At 51.8% G+C, this 14,693-nt stretch overlaps 1 protein-coding gene across 2 annotated transcripts in view; it reads left to right on the top strand.

Annotated features, from left to right (window-relative positions):
- The window catches only part of ENTREP2 (endosomal transmembrane epsin interactor 2), a 383,296-nt gene extending 370,913 nt beyond the window's left edge, over positions 1–12,383 (top strand). For both annotated transcript variants that reach the window (XM_063091945.1, XM_063091944.1), the window contains 4 exons: positions 4,224–4,299; positions 9,114–9,341; positions 10,889–10,963; positions 11,978–12,383. In XM_063091945.1, coding sequence (XP_062948015.1) covers positions 4,224–4,299; positions 9,114–9,341; positions 10,889–10,963; positions 11,978–12,294 — 696 coding nt within the window. In that variant the 3' untranslated portion in view covers positions 12,295–12,383. The remainder of the gene's footprint in view (positions 1–4,223; positions 4,300–9,113; positions 9,342–10,888; positions 10,964–11,977) is intronic.
- The last annotated feature ends 2,310 nt before the right edge of the window (positions 12,384–14,693 follow it).

Here is a 14,693-nt window from a genome sequence, read left to right as displayed (position 1 = left end):
AAGAGAGGTGGAGCGACCCCATTTCAGGTGGTAGAGAAAGTGGCACTCACCCCATGACAGGCTGTGGGACATGCAACCCATCCTGTCCTCTTACCAGGTTCTTGACTCCACCACAGAAAAGAATTCAAGAGCAGAGTCACAATAGAAAGTGAGAACAGGTTTAACATAACAAATAAGAGATACTTATTTCACAGAGAAAGTGCAGCCTAGTTCCAGAGACAGAGCAGGGCCTGCATCAAGTTTAACACAAAAGTAATACATACTTAAATTTAGTACAAAGTGCAGGCTGGCTTGCTGAAATTAAGTTTGTTACAAAAGGAAGGCATACACACCTCACCAGCAAAGTGCGGGCTGCCCCAGAAAAGTGAGCAACAACCCTACCTCCTACTCAGATTCTACTTTTATAGTTTGTTTATCTAATACATATTCATGCTATCTAATGAATATTCAACTAAGGGGGTGGTTCCCAGTTATGTAACATAGCCTTGCACATGTTCGGTTGGTCTCCTTTTAGGGCATGTTCATTGGTAACATTATATCACATGCACCGAACATATTCAAGAATATTCTATGCTTTCTCTTTAGCACCTCTAGTGGAAGATCATTCAAAGGATAAACTACCACTGAGCATGCTCAGTCACTGGGGTTGTATAAGCCTTTATAAATTCATTTTACTGAGCATGCTCAGCTACTGAATTTGCATAAGTCCTCTCCCTGAGGTCTCAATTTCCCCATGTTGGTGCTGAAAATAGGTGCAATAAGTAACAGTAACTCTCCTTTAGGGGAGGGCCTAGAGGAAGGGCCTGAGACCTCAGGGAGTGGCTTGAAATCCAGAGGTGTGTCCTGAAACATGGACCCAGGGAAACTGAGCACCTCCTATCTCAGGAGCAGCAGGGCAGCATCTGGTGATTAAGGGCCCACTGTATCCCGCAGGCTGATCTCTTTGACTCCATGGTCTAGAGCACTTTTCAATTCCACAGATATGTCTGGGATCTGGAAACTCACTAGTGTCCACAGAGGGAAGGCTGCCCACCGGCTGCCACCTCCCTGGGTGGCCTGTCCCCCCCGACTAGAGGTGAGGGGCTGCCCCTCACAGCAGGCCCTTCTCCCTGGGTGAGAGGAAGATAATTGCTTCTGTGTTAGGACACAGGCATATTAGTTGCCTATCAGCACTCGTTAGGGTGGAGAGAGGAAGATGCTGCTGGGGCTGAGCCTGCCACATGTGGGAAGGTGTTTTCATTGCAGGAAGGAGAAGCACCCTGTGATGAGAATGCTCATTTTGGCCCATTCACCCAAATGAATGGGTTCCCTTCTGACTTAGGTTGCAATGTTGTTCCTCTTCGGTGAGATCACAAGGAGGGCATTTCTTTCTATGGCAGGAAAGTTATTGAGAATTTGCCAGTTTGATGTTCTTGCTTGGGTCCGTGTGATACTCCATTGATGTAGAAACATGAACTGGATAGAACCTCCTCCCTCAAGGAACTGACGGTCTGATGTGGTGACAGGATAGGACAAGTCTGGGGCTTCAGAGGAAGGCTTGGGCCTGGCACTCTGGGGAGTGTTGGGGTGCATGTGAACCAAGGGGAAGCCATCAAGGTGGAGGACACAGTGCGGGCAAAGGAAGGCACAGAGGAGGGACAGCTAGAAGCGTGATGTGAGGCTTCAGGCATGAAGAGGGGGGGTCTCTGAAATAGTTTGGGTACAGGTTTTATGACTTTGGATGTCAAACTATAGAGCTGCCATCCAAGAGTTTGGCTTTGGGGTTGACACAATCCATTGTGCTTTAGGAATTTTAATTTGGTGGCAATATGGTAAGCAGAAGGGGACCCTGACTATGAGGCTAGAAGTCGTGAGAAGAGGTAGGCATGACAGAGTATGGCCAGCCCCAAGCCTGAAAGTTGTTATTTGTATGATCAAAGGAAATGACCTTTACACTTAAAATCTGTAAGTGAAATATCTTTGAAGATTGCCTAAAACTCAATTCACATTTTCCACAATTGCTGATAATTGCCCCCAAAGAACAGCTCTTCCTAAATCCAGCAGTAGGTGGTCAACCTCACCCAGGAGTGGGAAACTTATTATAGAAATGGGGCAGAATCTCCATGTCTTAGCCACAGAGCTTCCTAAAATAAAGGACGATGAGGGGAGATTGGCTTATGTGCTTAAATGCCAATAGAGTTTTTGTTGATGATGGCTGGTCAAAACAGCGTGTGGAGAGTCGGTAAGGCCTTTGTAGAGCACACCTGCAGCCCCTCCTTGCCGCAGCCCTGCCCCCGTTCCTGTGAGGAGCTGTGCTCATGAGCCTTTGTTGCTGAATTCATGTTTCAACTTAAATTCTATGCCCAAAATACATTTCACCTCACCCTTTCCTGCTGCCTTTATAGTTCATCAGAAATTCTGTGTGAACGGAGCAGCTATTTTCTGCACAGCTTTAGTGTGGTGAGGTGGCTCTGGCATCAGGGAAGTCCACATTCAAATTAAACCTTGGCACCCCTCTGGCGAGAGGTGATAGATGCGCTCCCAGGAGCTGTCTCCTCATGAAACCAGATTTGACCTGGAGCCAGAGGCAAGTGAGGGACGCTTCTGCCAAATATGAAACGAATCCAGTTTCCTCCTGACCTCATCCCACTGTATGTTTTATTTCTCTTGTTGTTTTTTATATTTCTTTATTACCAGAAGATTTTTTTTTTTTTTTTAGGCAGCAGTTTTCTAGGTACCCCACTACCCAAAGTCAAATAGAAGGTTCAATATGGGAAGAGAGTATGGAATGAAACAAACCTTTAGGGCACCTGCTCTTTTTTGTGTGATTTAGTGGAAGATTTTTGATAGGTCTCCAGAATTGGTTATTGGCACATAATGATTGCAGTGAGAACAGTGTGTGCCCATGGTGGCACGAACTGTCCCCCACAACCCTTCCCCGCAGGAGAGAGTCAAGGAAGAGAAGTAGCACAGACATGGTTATTCTAAGGCATAGGAGTGGGGTCAGAAGACACACTTAGGCAGCGCCCGGTCCTCCCTGTCTCTCAGAACCCCTCATGGACCCTGCAGCAGGAGCAGCTCACACCCTGGTGCTGGCACAAAGCCTGGGCCTGAGCACCTGCCTGGCGCCAGCCCACGTTAGAGAGGAGAGCCAAGGAATGGCAGCCATCTGATTGAAATGGGGGCACAAAGGAGGCAGAAATGTAATTACCTGGGCTGAAATCAGACCAAGCCGCGGGGGCCCGCCTCGCCTTCCCCAGCCTCCTCTGGAGCTCATTGTTTACAAAGCATGTCCCCAAAGCAATTCTGAAATAACACAAGGATCCAGAAATTGGTTTTCGAGATCACATGGGGTGCATGCGGTGCCCGTGCCACGTGTGGATAGTGTCATCACAATCACTCACAGGGCCCATGTGGGACCATGGGGCCCTAAAGCGGAGATGGCACAACTGCGCCCACCAAGGTGAAAACCATGCTGCACAGAGGATGGACCGGGTGAGGACTCTCGAACTTAGCACAAGCTCCACAGCTACCCAGTCCACCAGGACAGGATGGCATCTAAGCGTGTGCCTGCAGCTGCGTGGCCCACATCCCGATGGAATACTGTATAGACCCAGACCCTGAGCCCAAGCTCAAGCGGGGAGGGCGGCCTTAGGAGCAGCCCCTCAGTGCACTCTGCAAGAGATGAAAGGGAAGAGAGAGTCTGTGCAAGCTCCGGGGAGTTTGGGAGCTTGCTCAGGCCATGCCCATTTCTTAAAAGCCCAGCCTGTGTCCAAACTGTGTGGGCACAGGCAGCACAGGTCTCACAGCCGTTTGCCCCTGTGGCCTTATTCTTCCTGGAGTGGAAGCCAGGAGGAGACAGAGGGCTTGAGAGTGGGAGGCTGGACGTGAGGGCAGGGGCTGGCCTATGCGGTGACTCTGGAGGGTCCTCTGTGGCTTTTGCCAGTCCTAAACAGCGCCCATGAGTGGGAAGTTAGTAGGCTCAGGGCAGCACCTTGGCCCTGGCAGGCACTTGGATCACAAAAGGTCCGAGAAATGGTCTTTGGCCTTAGCCAGGGCAGTTCCAGTCCTTCCTCCTGCCCCCCATAACCGTACGGGAGAGTGGAGGAAACGTGCGTATGTATCTCTTGGCACTTCTCAGTAGGAGGCAAGCTTTGAAGCCAGCCTGTACTCCTGGTGGCTGTGGCGCCATGTCCTGAGTCCTGCTGATGACCTGCCTTGATGCTTGATGTCTCTGGCTGTAGGTGACAAGTCGAGATCACCAGGTGGCCGAGTCCAGCTCCGAGGACCCAAACGCCGCTGCTGGCTCCAGCACACCAGGTAACCTCGCCCTCCAGTATTTGAGGTGAAAAGTTTCTCTCTCTCAGGGCTGTCCCTTCTCCTCCTCGTCTTTCCCACTTCTCTTCCATTCCCCTCCCTCCATTTTTTATTCTTTAAGGGGGTGGGATTCGCTACGGCCTTTCTTAAGTAGCACACAGATTGTCCACATCTCTTCCCTCACCTGCATCCAGGACGTCAGTCTATCTGTGAGCCCACACGCCCTCCCTGGGGGCTTTGTCCCTCTGTCCCCAGGGCCCTTTCTCTCTCACTTGAGGGTCTGGGTTTGAAGAAGAGCACTGCTCAGTCTGGGCCCCCTTTTGGAGCCGCAGTTGCACCTACTGGGCCAGTGTTCCACGGCTCCTCTCTCGGGTGGAGTGGGCTGGGCAGGAGGCTTGCGAGGGGGAGGCTGGGTGGAGGAAGTCGCGTCCATGAGGGCACTGAAGGACGCATGTGAAATGTCAGATCCCCAGACCCAGAGGGTGGGAGCCACAGTGCAGAGCTGGGGGTGGGACAGGTGGTCCCAGATGTCAGAAAAGCAGATGACCCCCAGCAGCAGAGGGAGCACATGGGCAGGGCTGGGCATTTCCGGAGAGCCACCTTCCTGAGGTACCCAGGTGGTCTCATGAAGCTGGTTTATTTGGAGATCAAAGTCAGATAACTCATGAGATCCACAAAGGATCACGATTATAGTCTTAGGGCTCTCTGTCCCTTCTCCCCCAATACTTAGTTAATATCCAAGAGAAAGAGGAAGGGGCCATCCTTGTGGGAGGACCCCGCTGGGTTGCAGGAGAGCCATCAGGAGTCTGAGTGGTGGTATCTGATGACCTTCCCAGGGGCCACCCCCGGGCTCAGTGTGTCCCAGGCCCCCATCACAGGGTGACCACAGCAGCCCACTGCTTTCTAGGGTTTAGGTTGAGGGGGCCTACAGTCCGGCCCCACCTGTTCCAGCAAATAACACCTACAAATTGCACATTCTTGAGGAAAACATGGTGGAAAGTGGAGTAACCTGGTGGCAACTGTTTATCATCTCAGGGCAAGTAGAGGTGGACAGAGGGGTCTGGGGCACTCCTCGTCAGGAATTCAGCAGGCTGGACCGTCCTCACTGCCTGGGACCCAATGGTTAGCTCTATAGCTTGACCCAGAGACCCTGAAGTACTGACAGAGGCCCACAGGTCGCACAGGCCTGACTGCAGAAAGGACGCCTCCCACCACACAACGTCTGTGCAGGGTGAGGTCGAGGTCGAAGTTTTTTTTTTTTTTGCCTGTTTACGTCCAGTTGCTCCAGACCATTTGTCACTTTTGCACTTCTGTCAAAAATCAGTGAGGCATAATTGTGTGGGTCTATTCCTGGGCTCTCTGTTTTGTTCCACTGGCCCCTGTGCCTGTCCCTCTGCCAACACCCCACTGTCCTGATGACTGTAGTTTTAGAGTGAGGCTTAACATCAGGAAGCGTAATGGTTTGGCTGTTCTAGGGCCTGTGCCTTTCCATATACACTTTAGAATAAGCATATCTGTCTTCAAAACCCTTTGCTTGGGTTTTGATGAGAATCACAGTAAACATATAAAGCAGTTTGGAGAGGAGCGATGTCTTTCCTGCGCTCAGCCTGCAGATGCGCAAACACAGCCTGTCTCTCCATTCATTAGGGTCTTCTTCAGTGTCTTTCACCCATTTTATAACTTTCAGCACACAGATCCTGTGCACATTTTGCTAAGTGTATATTGAAGTGTTTCATTTTCTTCAGAGCAATTGTGAATGGTATTGCGTTTTTAATTTCTGTTTCCGCATCATTATTGTTAGCATGTGTGACTGACTGCGTGGTACAGGTGTGGTTCGTTCTCGGGTGTGGATCTCGTATCCTGCCATTTTGCTGAACTCGCTTATTAGTTCTAGAATTTTTTTGTAGATTCTGGTCTGTTTTTCATCTGTTAGAATAACAAATAGTAATTAGGACATGTGTGCTTGCAAGGCCATATCCAAATGCTTTAACAAAAGTGTCTGTGCTGTTAGATGTAAAGGCCTTACTTCTGGAACTGCCCCAGGGAAGTAATGCAGTGAAAGAAAACCCCACTCATGAAGAGAGCTGTGTTCCTCATATTGGGGAAACCTTGGGAACAATGGAATGCATTAATAAGAGTCAAGGAAAACAGGTTGCATATGCTAAATACATTATTATGCATTAATTAAGAAAAATGCTTGTGATTATTTAGGTGAAAAATCAGAAGTCCAGTAGGATTATGACTACCATAAAAACAGGCATACATCACAACCCAGGGTAAGGGTGTGCAAAAATGAGCATTAGCAGTCTTAGGCCATGAGCTTTTCTTGTAATGTTATGCTAACCTTAGAAGTTTCCAGTAATTATGTATTTTCAGAGCCAGTCACAAATATTTGTCTGTCCATGACTCCATTTCCCTGAGGAACTCTGTCACTGGATTATCACTAACACTGAAAGAATTGAGATCAAGAGGAATCAGGAGGAATAATGTTACTGGAAATAATTTTAATACACTGCTGCATAAGTCTAGGGCATAATTTTGTTCATTTATTTATTTATTTTGACTGGCCAGTACAGGGATTGAACTCTAGATCTTGGTATTATCAGCAACACGCTCTAAGCAGCTTAGCTAACCAGCCAGCCTTAGGGGATAATTTTAATAAAGTCTGGATAGAGTTAAAATTTCTAGGTTTGAAACTGTCTAATGATATAATGTGTTGTTTCTTTTCTACATTGTACATTCATCTTTGATCACTTGCCCAGTTCGGTGCTTGGAATAAACTTCTAGAAGTGAAATTGCTGAGTCCAAGGGAGAGTATATGTTAGATTTTGATATATTGGACAAATTGCATTCTGGAAAGTTAGTATTACTTGTGTACATACCCACCCACAGTGTATGAGGCCCCATGACATTGTCACTCCTGACGATCTTTATCACTCTTGTCAGTGGGTGTCAGACACACACACAGAGGGTCAGGTGTGAGCACCTTTTTACATGTTTATTGTCCATTTGTAAGCTTGTTTTTGATTCATTTTTTTCTCTTGCAGTGTTTTTTGGGGGGAGGGGTAGATTTCAAGAAAAAACAGCTGTTGAGTAGAGGCGTGAGGAGATGTGTAAGGTGACGCTTCTCCTGTTCAGTGCACTTGCGCTTTCCCAGTGTGGCTCCTTCCCCATTGATGATGCCTCTTCCTGCACACAGTTTACAATGTTTTGTTGTCATATTTTCAAGCTTTTCCTTCATGGTTTCTACCAAGTTTACAAAGTCTTCCTCCACTCTAGTGTTGTAGATTTATTCTTGTATATTTTCTTCTATTATGGTATCTTTAAAAAGAAAAGGATTAATCTTCCTGAAGAATTTGTATGTGTGCTGTGTGTGTGTGTGTGCATGTGTGTGATGTGATGTGTGCATGTGTGCGCGCGTGATGTGTGCGCGCGTGTGATTGTGTGTGCATGTGATGTGGTGTGTGTGTGTGCGTGTGTGTGCGTGTGATGTGTGTGTGCACACATGTGTGTGGTGTGATGTGTGTGCGTGTGTGTGTATGATGTGTGAGGTACTGTTCATCTTTTCCTGTTTTTCCACATGGACCACTAATTATTCCTCATCATTTATTGAGGAGGGCAGCAGTGGAAAATAGAGGGAGAGTTAAGCAAGAGTACTCTAGAATCTTCCAATCAGCTTCACCACCTGGTGGCCAAGTGATGCTTCTCCCTTCCCCCTCTAAGCCCATTTCCTCGGCTGTGGACTGGGGGTAACCTGGGGCCGCCTCACAGGTGGGCGTTGAGGATCAAGTGGGAGGTGGTCCACAAAGCCTTAGCACAGGGCTAAGGATGCAGGGGGTATGGACCACGTGGAAGCAGAAAGGGATGGAACAGACAGACCCCAAAACCTCCCAGGCCTGGAGCAGTTCAGGCTGCTGGGATTCTAACCAAGTGTCCCCCATACAGGCCACTTACCTTGCAGTACCTACCCAAGTGCCCCAGCACTGGAAGGGAGCACCGAGGGTGTCTGGTAATTTGAGAAAAGAGTGTAGAGAGCAGCAACGTGTCTGAAGCTTTAATGTGCATGCAGGTCTCCTGGGAATCATGTTAACACAGACTCTGACCCAGCTCCCTGGGTGCCAGCCTTGGAGTGGTAAGGGGCAGAGCCCAGACCTGACCAGCATTGCTGGTCCAGAGCAGCAGTTCTCATGGTTTAGTGGGCATCAGACTCCCCTGGAGTCAAACCCTGGTGGCCAGGCCCACCCCCAGAGTCTCTGATTCCGTAGATCTGGAGTCAGGCTGGGAGTCTGCATCCCTGACCAGTTTCCAGGTGAGGCTGATGCTGCTGGCCTGGGGCCCACACCTAGAGAACCAAGGCAGGTATGGGTGGGCTGGGTTTATCCCACCTGCGTGCCCTGGGGCTTTACTCCAGGCACTGGGTGCACCCCCTACGTGAGGTGGACAGATTCTCAAGCCCACCAGTACCTGGCTGGGATGCCCAGTGTCCCTCAGAGTCCTTGCCTTTCTATGCATGGATTCTGCTTATCACCATCCTTGTGACCAAAGTGTCTGATTCCTGATGTTTAGACTCTTGTGGAGTGTTAAGGGTCTGAGTCCCCGCACTTCCCCTGTGCCCTTCCTGGGATGACTTTTGGGAGATCATCTGGTGTTTCCCAGCCTTTCTATACCATGGAGCAGTGTTTGTCAACCTTGTTCAGTGTGTCCACATCCTGAGACTTCGGAGTTATCTAGGTCTAGGGTTTAAAGGGCAAGCGCTGTCCTTGTGTGGGGGTGGCCCCTGTGGTTGTCTGCCCTAACACTGTGCCCTTCTCTTGCAGCGCCGGCCCCCAGTTCCAGCCTTCCAGCATCTGAGGGCACTGCTGTGCTGGGTCCAAGCCTCCAGTCCCCCGATGGCCCTGCAGGGGCCCTGCCACCCCAGCCTTCCTCCCTATGTCCTGGCTGTGCATCCCCAGATGCTCCTGGCGTGTGCACGCGAGCACGGCCAGGTCCTGGGCACGTGGCCCGTTCTGCCAGTGACCCCACCTCATGCGCATCCTGCAAGGCAGGTAGGCTGGCTGGGCCCACCTGTGTCCCAGGGTGTGCCCAGCATTGCCGTGGACACTGCAGGTTTCAGTGACCACTGAGAGCTGAGGCCTGGCACTGGGAACTGTGGGTGGGTGATAGGCATCCTGTGGGCTCCTGCTGTGCCCCCTGCCACCAGCTTGTCACTCTGACCAGGAGGAAGGATGTGAGGGCTTAGGGTGATGAGGGCCCATTAGCTGTGAGTGCCATACACACCTGCTCCATGGCACAGGAAGGACCCAGGGTCAGGCCCAGAGCAGGTGACCACAGGTGATATCTATGGGTAGGGGGTGTCCTCAGCCAGAGCTTGGGGCAGACACAGGTGTGTTTCATCAGCACTTCATGGCACCCTTGACAGTGTTCTGTTGCCACCTGGAGCCTGCTAGAATCCTCCAAGTGACTGTTGGAGCGGGCAGTGCCCTGGGCTATAGGACTTGGCACCAGAGTCCCTGTGGCCAGTGGCCCAGAAATTTGTATTTCACACCAGCTCCCCCAGGAGTCTTGTGTACCCCAATGGTGAAGAACCCATACCTCATGTTTTTATGGGGGTGGGGATAGTTTCTGCCAATAAAGATTGGTGGTCCTTTGTGATGCTATCACAGTGGGGACTTTTTCATAAAGTGGAAGTGAAGGAACCCTGAGGACAGCCCAGTGGGTGCCTAGACCAGTGTCCCCTCGGTGGTCTTGTCCAGCTGAACTCCAAATAGTCCGACTGAGCCCGGAAGAATGGAATCCTTGAAAAGAGCCAGGAACCCCCAACAGGCAGTGCCCAGAAGTGCCCTCCTGGTTGAAATATCATCAGATCTTGCAGTGGTGGGCTCCTTGGCTGCACGCCTCTCTCTTTCCTCCATTCACTTGCTGGTTCATATAGAGAAAGTTCCATAGAATCTTCTGGAAACATCCACCTCTGCTAGTTTGTTCTGCGCTTCAGAGCTTCTCTTCCTCCTGCAAGGGCCAACACGTGGCCTCTGTGTTCATGGTCACTCACTGGGTGTGGGGGAGGAGCCCACGCACTTGCAGGGCCTCAGGGGTCCATTCTTTGTTCCCCAATGCTTCTCTTTGGCCTGTCCTGCCACAGTGAAATTCATGGTCTGCAAAACATGATATTTCAGGGACAGAGATGAAAGGAAGAGGTGGTCCTCAGTCCTTCTCTGCAGGCCGCCTACCACCCTGTTGCCTCCGGCTCCTCTCGGCTACATGAGACTGTTCCTGTTGGGCACATCGAGGGCACATGCCTTCTGGGGTCCCTGGAGAACCTCAGATGCAGATGGGTGCTCTGTGAAGGGCGCTGGCCACTGTACTGTGCCAGGGGTGGGGCCACAGACAGGACACTGCCTGACCCACCACGGGCTGGCAGGCCGCATGTCTGTTCTGTTTTATCTGGACAGGTTTGCTTCAGTTCAGCAGGTTTCTTCTGCTTGTCTGGCGTCTAAAATACACGTGCACATCTCAGCCACAGCAGGTTATTATAGTTTGAACAATAATTCCTTTATCCTTTTCACGTGGTAATGGGATTCTCTCTGTGGCTAAGGTGACGCCTCTTCACACATCCCCTCAGGCAGCCGGGACCTCGAAGCAGGACTGTCTTGGGCTGCTCTGGGTAACAGTGAGACACTGCTTTTCTAAAGCAAGGTGACCAGGGTCCTTTGCTGCACCATTTCTAAATCCAGCTGGGAATGTGAGTTCTCACCTCTCTGGACTCTGGAGGAGCCTTTCCCTTCCCTTGTCTCTTGCGCAATTACATCAGAGGCACTAACGACTTTCACACACATATGGCTGCTTACTTTATTTATGAGATTTTACTTGGGGGATAGATTGGCCCCGCATTTTTATAGTTTCTCATGTCTAATTGCCAGGCTTTCTCATTGCCACCAAAAAGACCCCAGAACAAATCACCCAGAATGTGTTTACTTTCAGTGATCTGAAACGGGTTGGGCAGGTCTGGCCTTAATCTGGTCCTTGGTGAGTCGGTCATGGCTGACTGCCTGGAACTGGCTTTCTGAGGTACCCTCAGACCAGTTCTTTGGATTGTGCCGAGTGGCCATCGGCCCTTTGGGAGCTGGAGCCATTTCTCCCGCCCCTGGCCCGGCAGGCAGTGGGGACAGGGCCATGCTGCTGTCCACACCTGGAATGGTGGGGGGTCTCATTGCTCCTCTGCCACCCCCAGCTCTGGTCTTAAGGCAGACCCCTTCTCTAGCTGCCACGATTCTGCCCTGGCTAGTGATCAGACCCACAGGGACAAAGGTCATTGAGGCAGGAAGACCAGAAAGGCAGCTCTGTCAGTGCGGGGACTCTAGCGGAGAGGAGCGCAGAAGGCGGGTCCCTGTCCCTCACCTGCCCTTCTCCCTGCCTGCTTTGCAGTTTGCCCCCCTCCCCAGGCTTCCAGCTCCAGGAGGCTGTGTCCCCTGTAGGTGAACACCAGCTTAGCTCAGGCTGGGAGAGGACAAAGGACACAGGAAGCCCAGACGCACCCAGACCTCCAGCCCAGGGATACGGAAATCCAGCAGAAGGCTTGTCCCAAGAGTGCATTGTGTTGCTTCTTAAAGAATGTGTTTAATGGCCGCCTTTTGTTTTGTGTTGTTTCCACGTTTCAAACTGCATCTTTTCCCTTGATTTTTAGTTTCCATGTCATGCTCTGCCATGGCTGCCCATCAGCACCAGCTTTCACCCCCCGGGGACCTGGATACCTGGGAAATGGACCAACAGCCAAAGCCAGAGGCCTTACAGATGGTCTCCAAAGAGCTGCCACACTCTTCAGTGGACAGCAAGGCCTGTGCAGACCCCAGGGTTTTGGTGGCTAAGCTTTTGGAACATTCGCACTGTGCCCTCCCTGCCGAGGTGCGGCACGTGGTGGGCACCGTCCGCTCGGCGGTCACCTCTGAGGAGCGCCCCGTGGAGGAGGCCGTCTTCGGTGCTGGCGTTCTAGACCAGGTGTGAAGGGCCGCAGGTCCCGACGTGGACACCGACAGGCCTGCCAGCACCGGCTGTTCTTCTGTTCTTGCCAGAAGCCACCATGCTGGGCGGGGAGAGGCCTTCAGCCCCAGCATGGAGAGGACAAGCAGGGACACCCAGGAGTTTCTGGGGGTGGCTTGGGTGGGGAACTGTCATTGCTTCTCTTGAGGTGGATCCAATCAGTTGTCTTCTGGGGTTACATTTCCTACCTGTTCCAGTAATTCAGAAAGATGACCCACTTGTGTCCATAGTGAACTTTTCAGTTTTTTCTGGCGTGTGGCACCCTGAACTGGCCAGCATCACACAAATACAAATACAGCAGCAGGTGACACTCCTGTAACGGAAAGGCTTCAAATCAGGGCCATCAGGATTCTCCCCCATCCCGAGTTTAGTGTTAAGTGGGTGAAGGATGAGGTCAGGTGATGAGGCCGTCTTTTCAGGTGGTTTGCATCGCTCTCGAATCAAACTTCTACCATATTTGACCTATTTCCTTTAAAAGGAATCAGGTCATTTTAGCACAGATGGCAGCTTGGGCCTACAGAACTACAGAGCTGGTGTGCAAACAGATATACAGTGAGGGACCCGGTGGTGGCCCGGCCACTGCTGGGAAGCAGGCGGGTGTTGCTGAGGGCCTTGAGGACCCGCCACCACCTCTCGGTCTCGCGGGCCTGCCCCCTCAGCCTCTTTCCGTGGGGTCCCTTCCCCACTTTCCTGCGGGTTCTCTCCCTCCATGGTCTCTCTCCCTCAGCTGGAGCAGCCACTTTACAGTGGCTTTTTGTCCCATAACAATGGGCAGCTGTTCTGAGACTCTTTGCATCTGGCCTCCCCTGACTGGCCTTGGTGGGTCAGGCCCTGGGGAGAGGCCCATTTCTCTGGGACGTGTGTACCTCCTGATAGAGCAGAGCTCTGATGACCAGTGCCGTCCCTCCCCTAGCTAGGTGACAGCAGACACAACTGCACTGGATGACGCAGGTTGGAGGTTATTTATTTCTGTGAAAATGCCCACCGTGTTGGTGATGCAGAAGCAGGCAACCCAGCCTGGGTGCAGCATGGGCACCTTTGGGCGGCTTGGGTGCTTTTGACTTTCTTGGATCCTCAACTCGTCACTTTTTGGCAACATGAGCGGCAGCTGCTTCCCAGCAGTGGCCATAGAGCAGTACTGTCCACGAGGACTTTCTACAGGGATGTAAATGCCTGTGTCTGGGCCGTCCAAAGCAGCAGCCACTAGCACACAGGGGTGTTGAGTCCCTGAACCGTGGCTAGTGGCCCCTGCAAGGCACAGAGCAGCCCAGAACCCACAAGCCTCATCAGAGAGCCCATGGGCCTGGCGTGACCAGAAGGTGCCCACCATCGCTCAGTGCAGGGGGCAGACCAGAAGGTGCCCACCACCGCTCAGCGCCCAGCTCCTGGGGCTCCTGCGGCTCTCCCCTCCACTCTGCGTGGCCGGGCCTGTCCTTGAGCCCCTGCCCTCGTTCCTCAGCCCCCAACCCCACTGGAGCCAGCGTGCTGGGGCGCTTCTTGTGGTTGGAAACTGGGGAGGGGGTGAGGGGTGGGGTCCAGCCCAAGCATCCAGAGCCTTCATCCCAAAATTGAGGTGTGGGAATCTGCAGCAATGGCAGCCATGAGTGCGTCGACCACTTTACTAATGTTACCAGTTGTTGCCTCCAAGTTAGCTGAGAAAATACAAATCAGGCTTTTTGATGACAACTTTAACTTGCCCACAGGAGACATAATAGAGATGAGTTTATGAGCACTTTATTCAGACTATAAAACAGGAAACCTATTCTCTAATTTTTCTCAAGTGAGGGCTTTTGAAGTCCCAAAAAGCAAGACTCTTTGTAGGTAAAGTTAACCAATGGGTTTCCAGAATGAACTCTCAAGCCTATGAGCAATGTGTCTCCCCGCCCCCCACCCCCGTGCCTGGCATCTCAGCTTGGCCAGCTGCAGGAAGTCTGCCTGCTTGGAGGAGGGGTCCACATTTGGGCTTGGAGGCTCACCCAGCCGTGTCCCTGGGCCAAGCCTTGGGTGGGCTAACCCTGCATTCTCAGGCCTGGCTGTGACTGGCGTGAGGCCAAGACCACCTCCCACCAATCGACTCAACCCCTGGGGTATTCTCACAATGCAGCCTGGGTGAGGGACCAACAGGCCACCCAGCAGGTGCTGTGTCCACTGCCATGGAGTCTTGTGCCCCAGGCTGAGCTGCCTCCCAGGCGCAGGCTGATGCTCTGCGGTTCACACACCGCTCACGCTCAGTTCTGTATTTCCCCTCACAGCAACTTACTTTGTGGACAAGGAGATTGTACCCGGCTTTATGCCGCTGGGCTAGAACCTTCTGCCTCCTGGAAACAAGGCTGTCAGGCATGGGGGTGGGGTACAATGCAGCC

This window comes from Cynocephalus volans, chromosome 3 (genome assembly GCF_027409185.1).
Source record: "Cynocephalus volans isolate mCynVol1 chromosome 3, mCynVol1.pri, whole genome shotgun sequence".
NCBI classification, from domain to species: Eukaryota; Metazoa; Chordata; class Mammalia; order Dermoptera; family Cynocephalidae; genus Cynocephalus; species Cynocephalus volans.
This window is presented reverse-complemented; position numbering and strand designations above follow the sequence as displayed.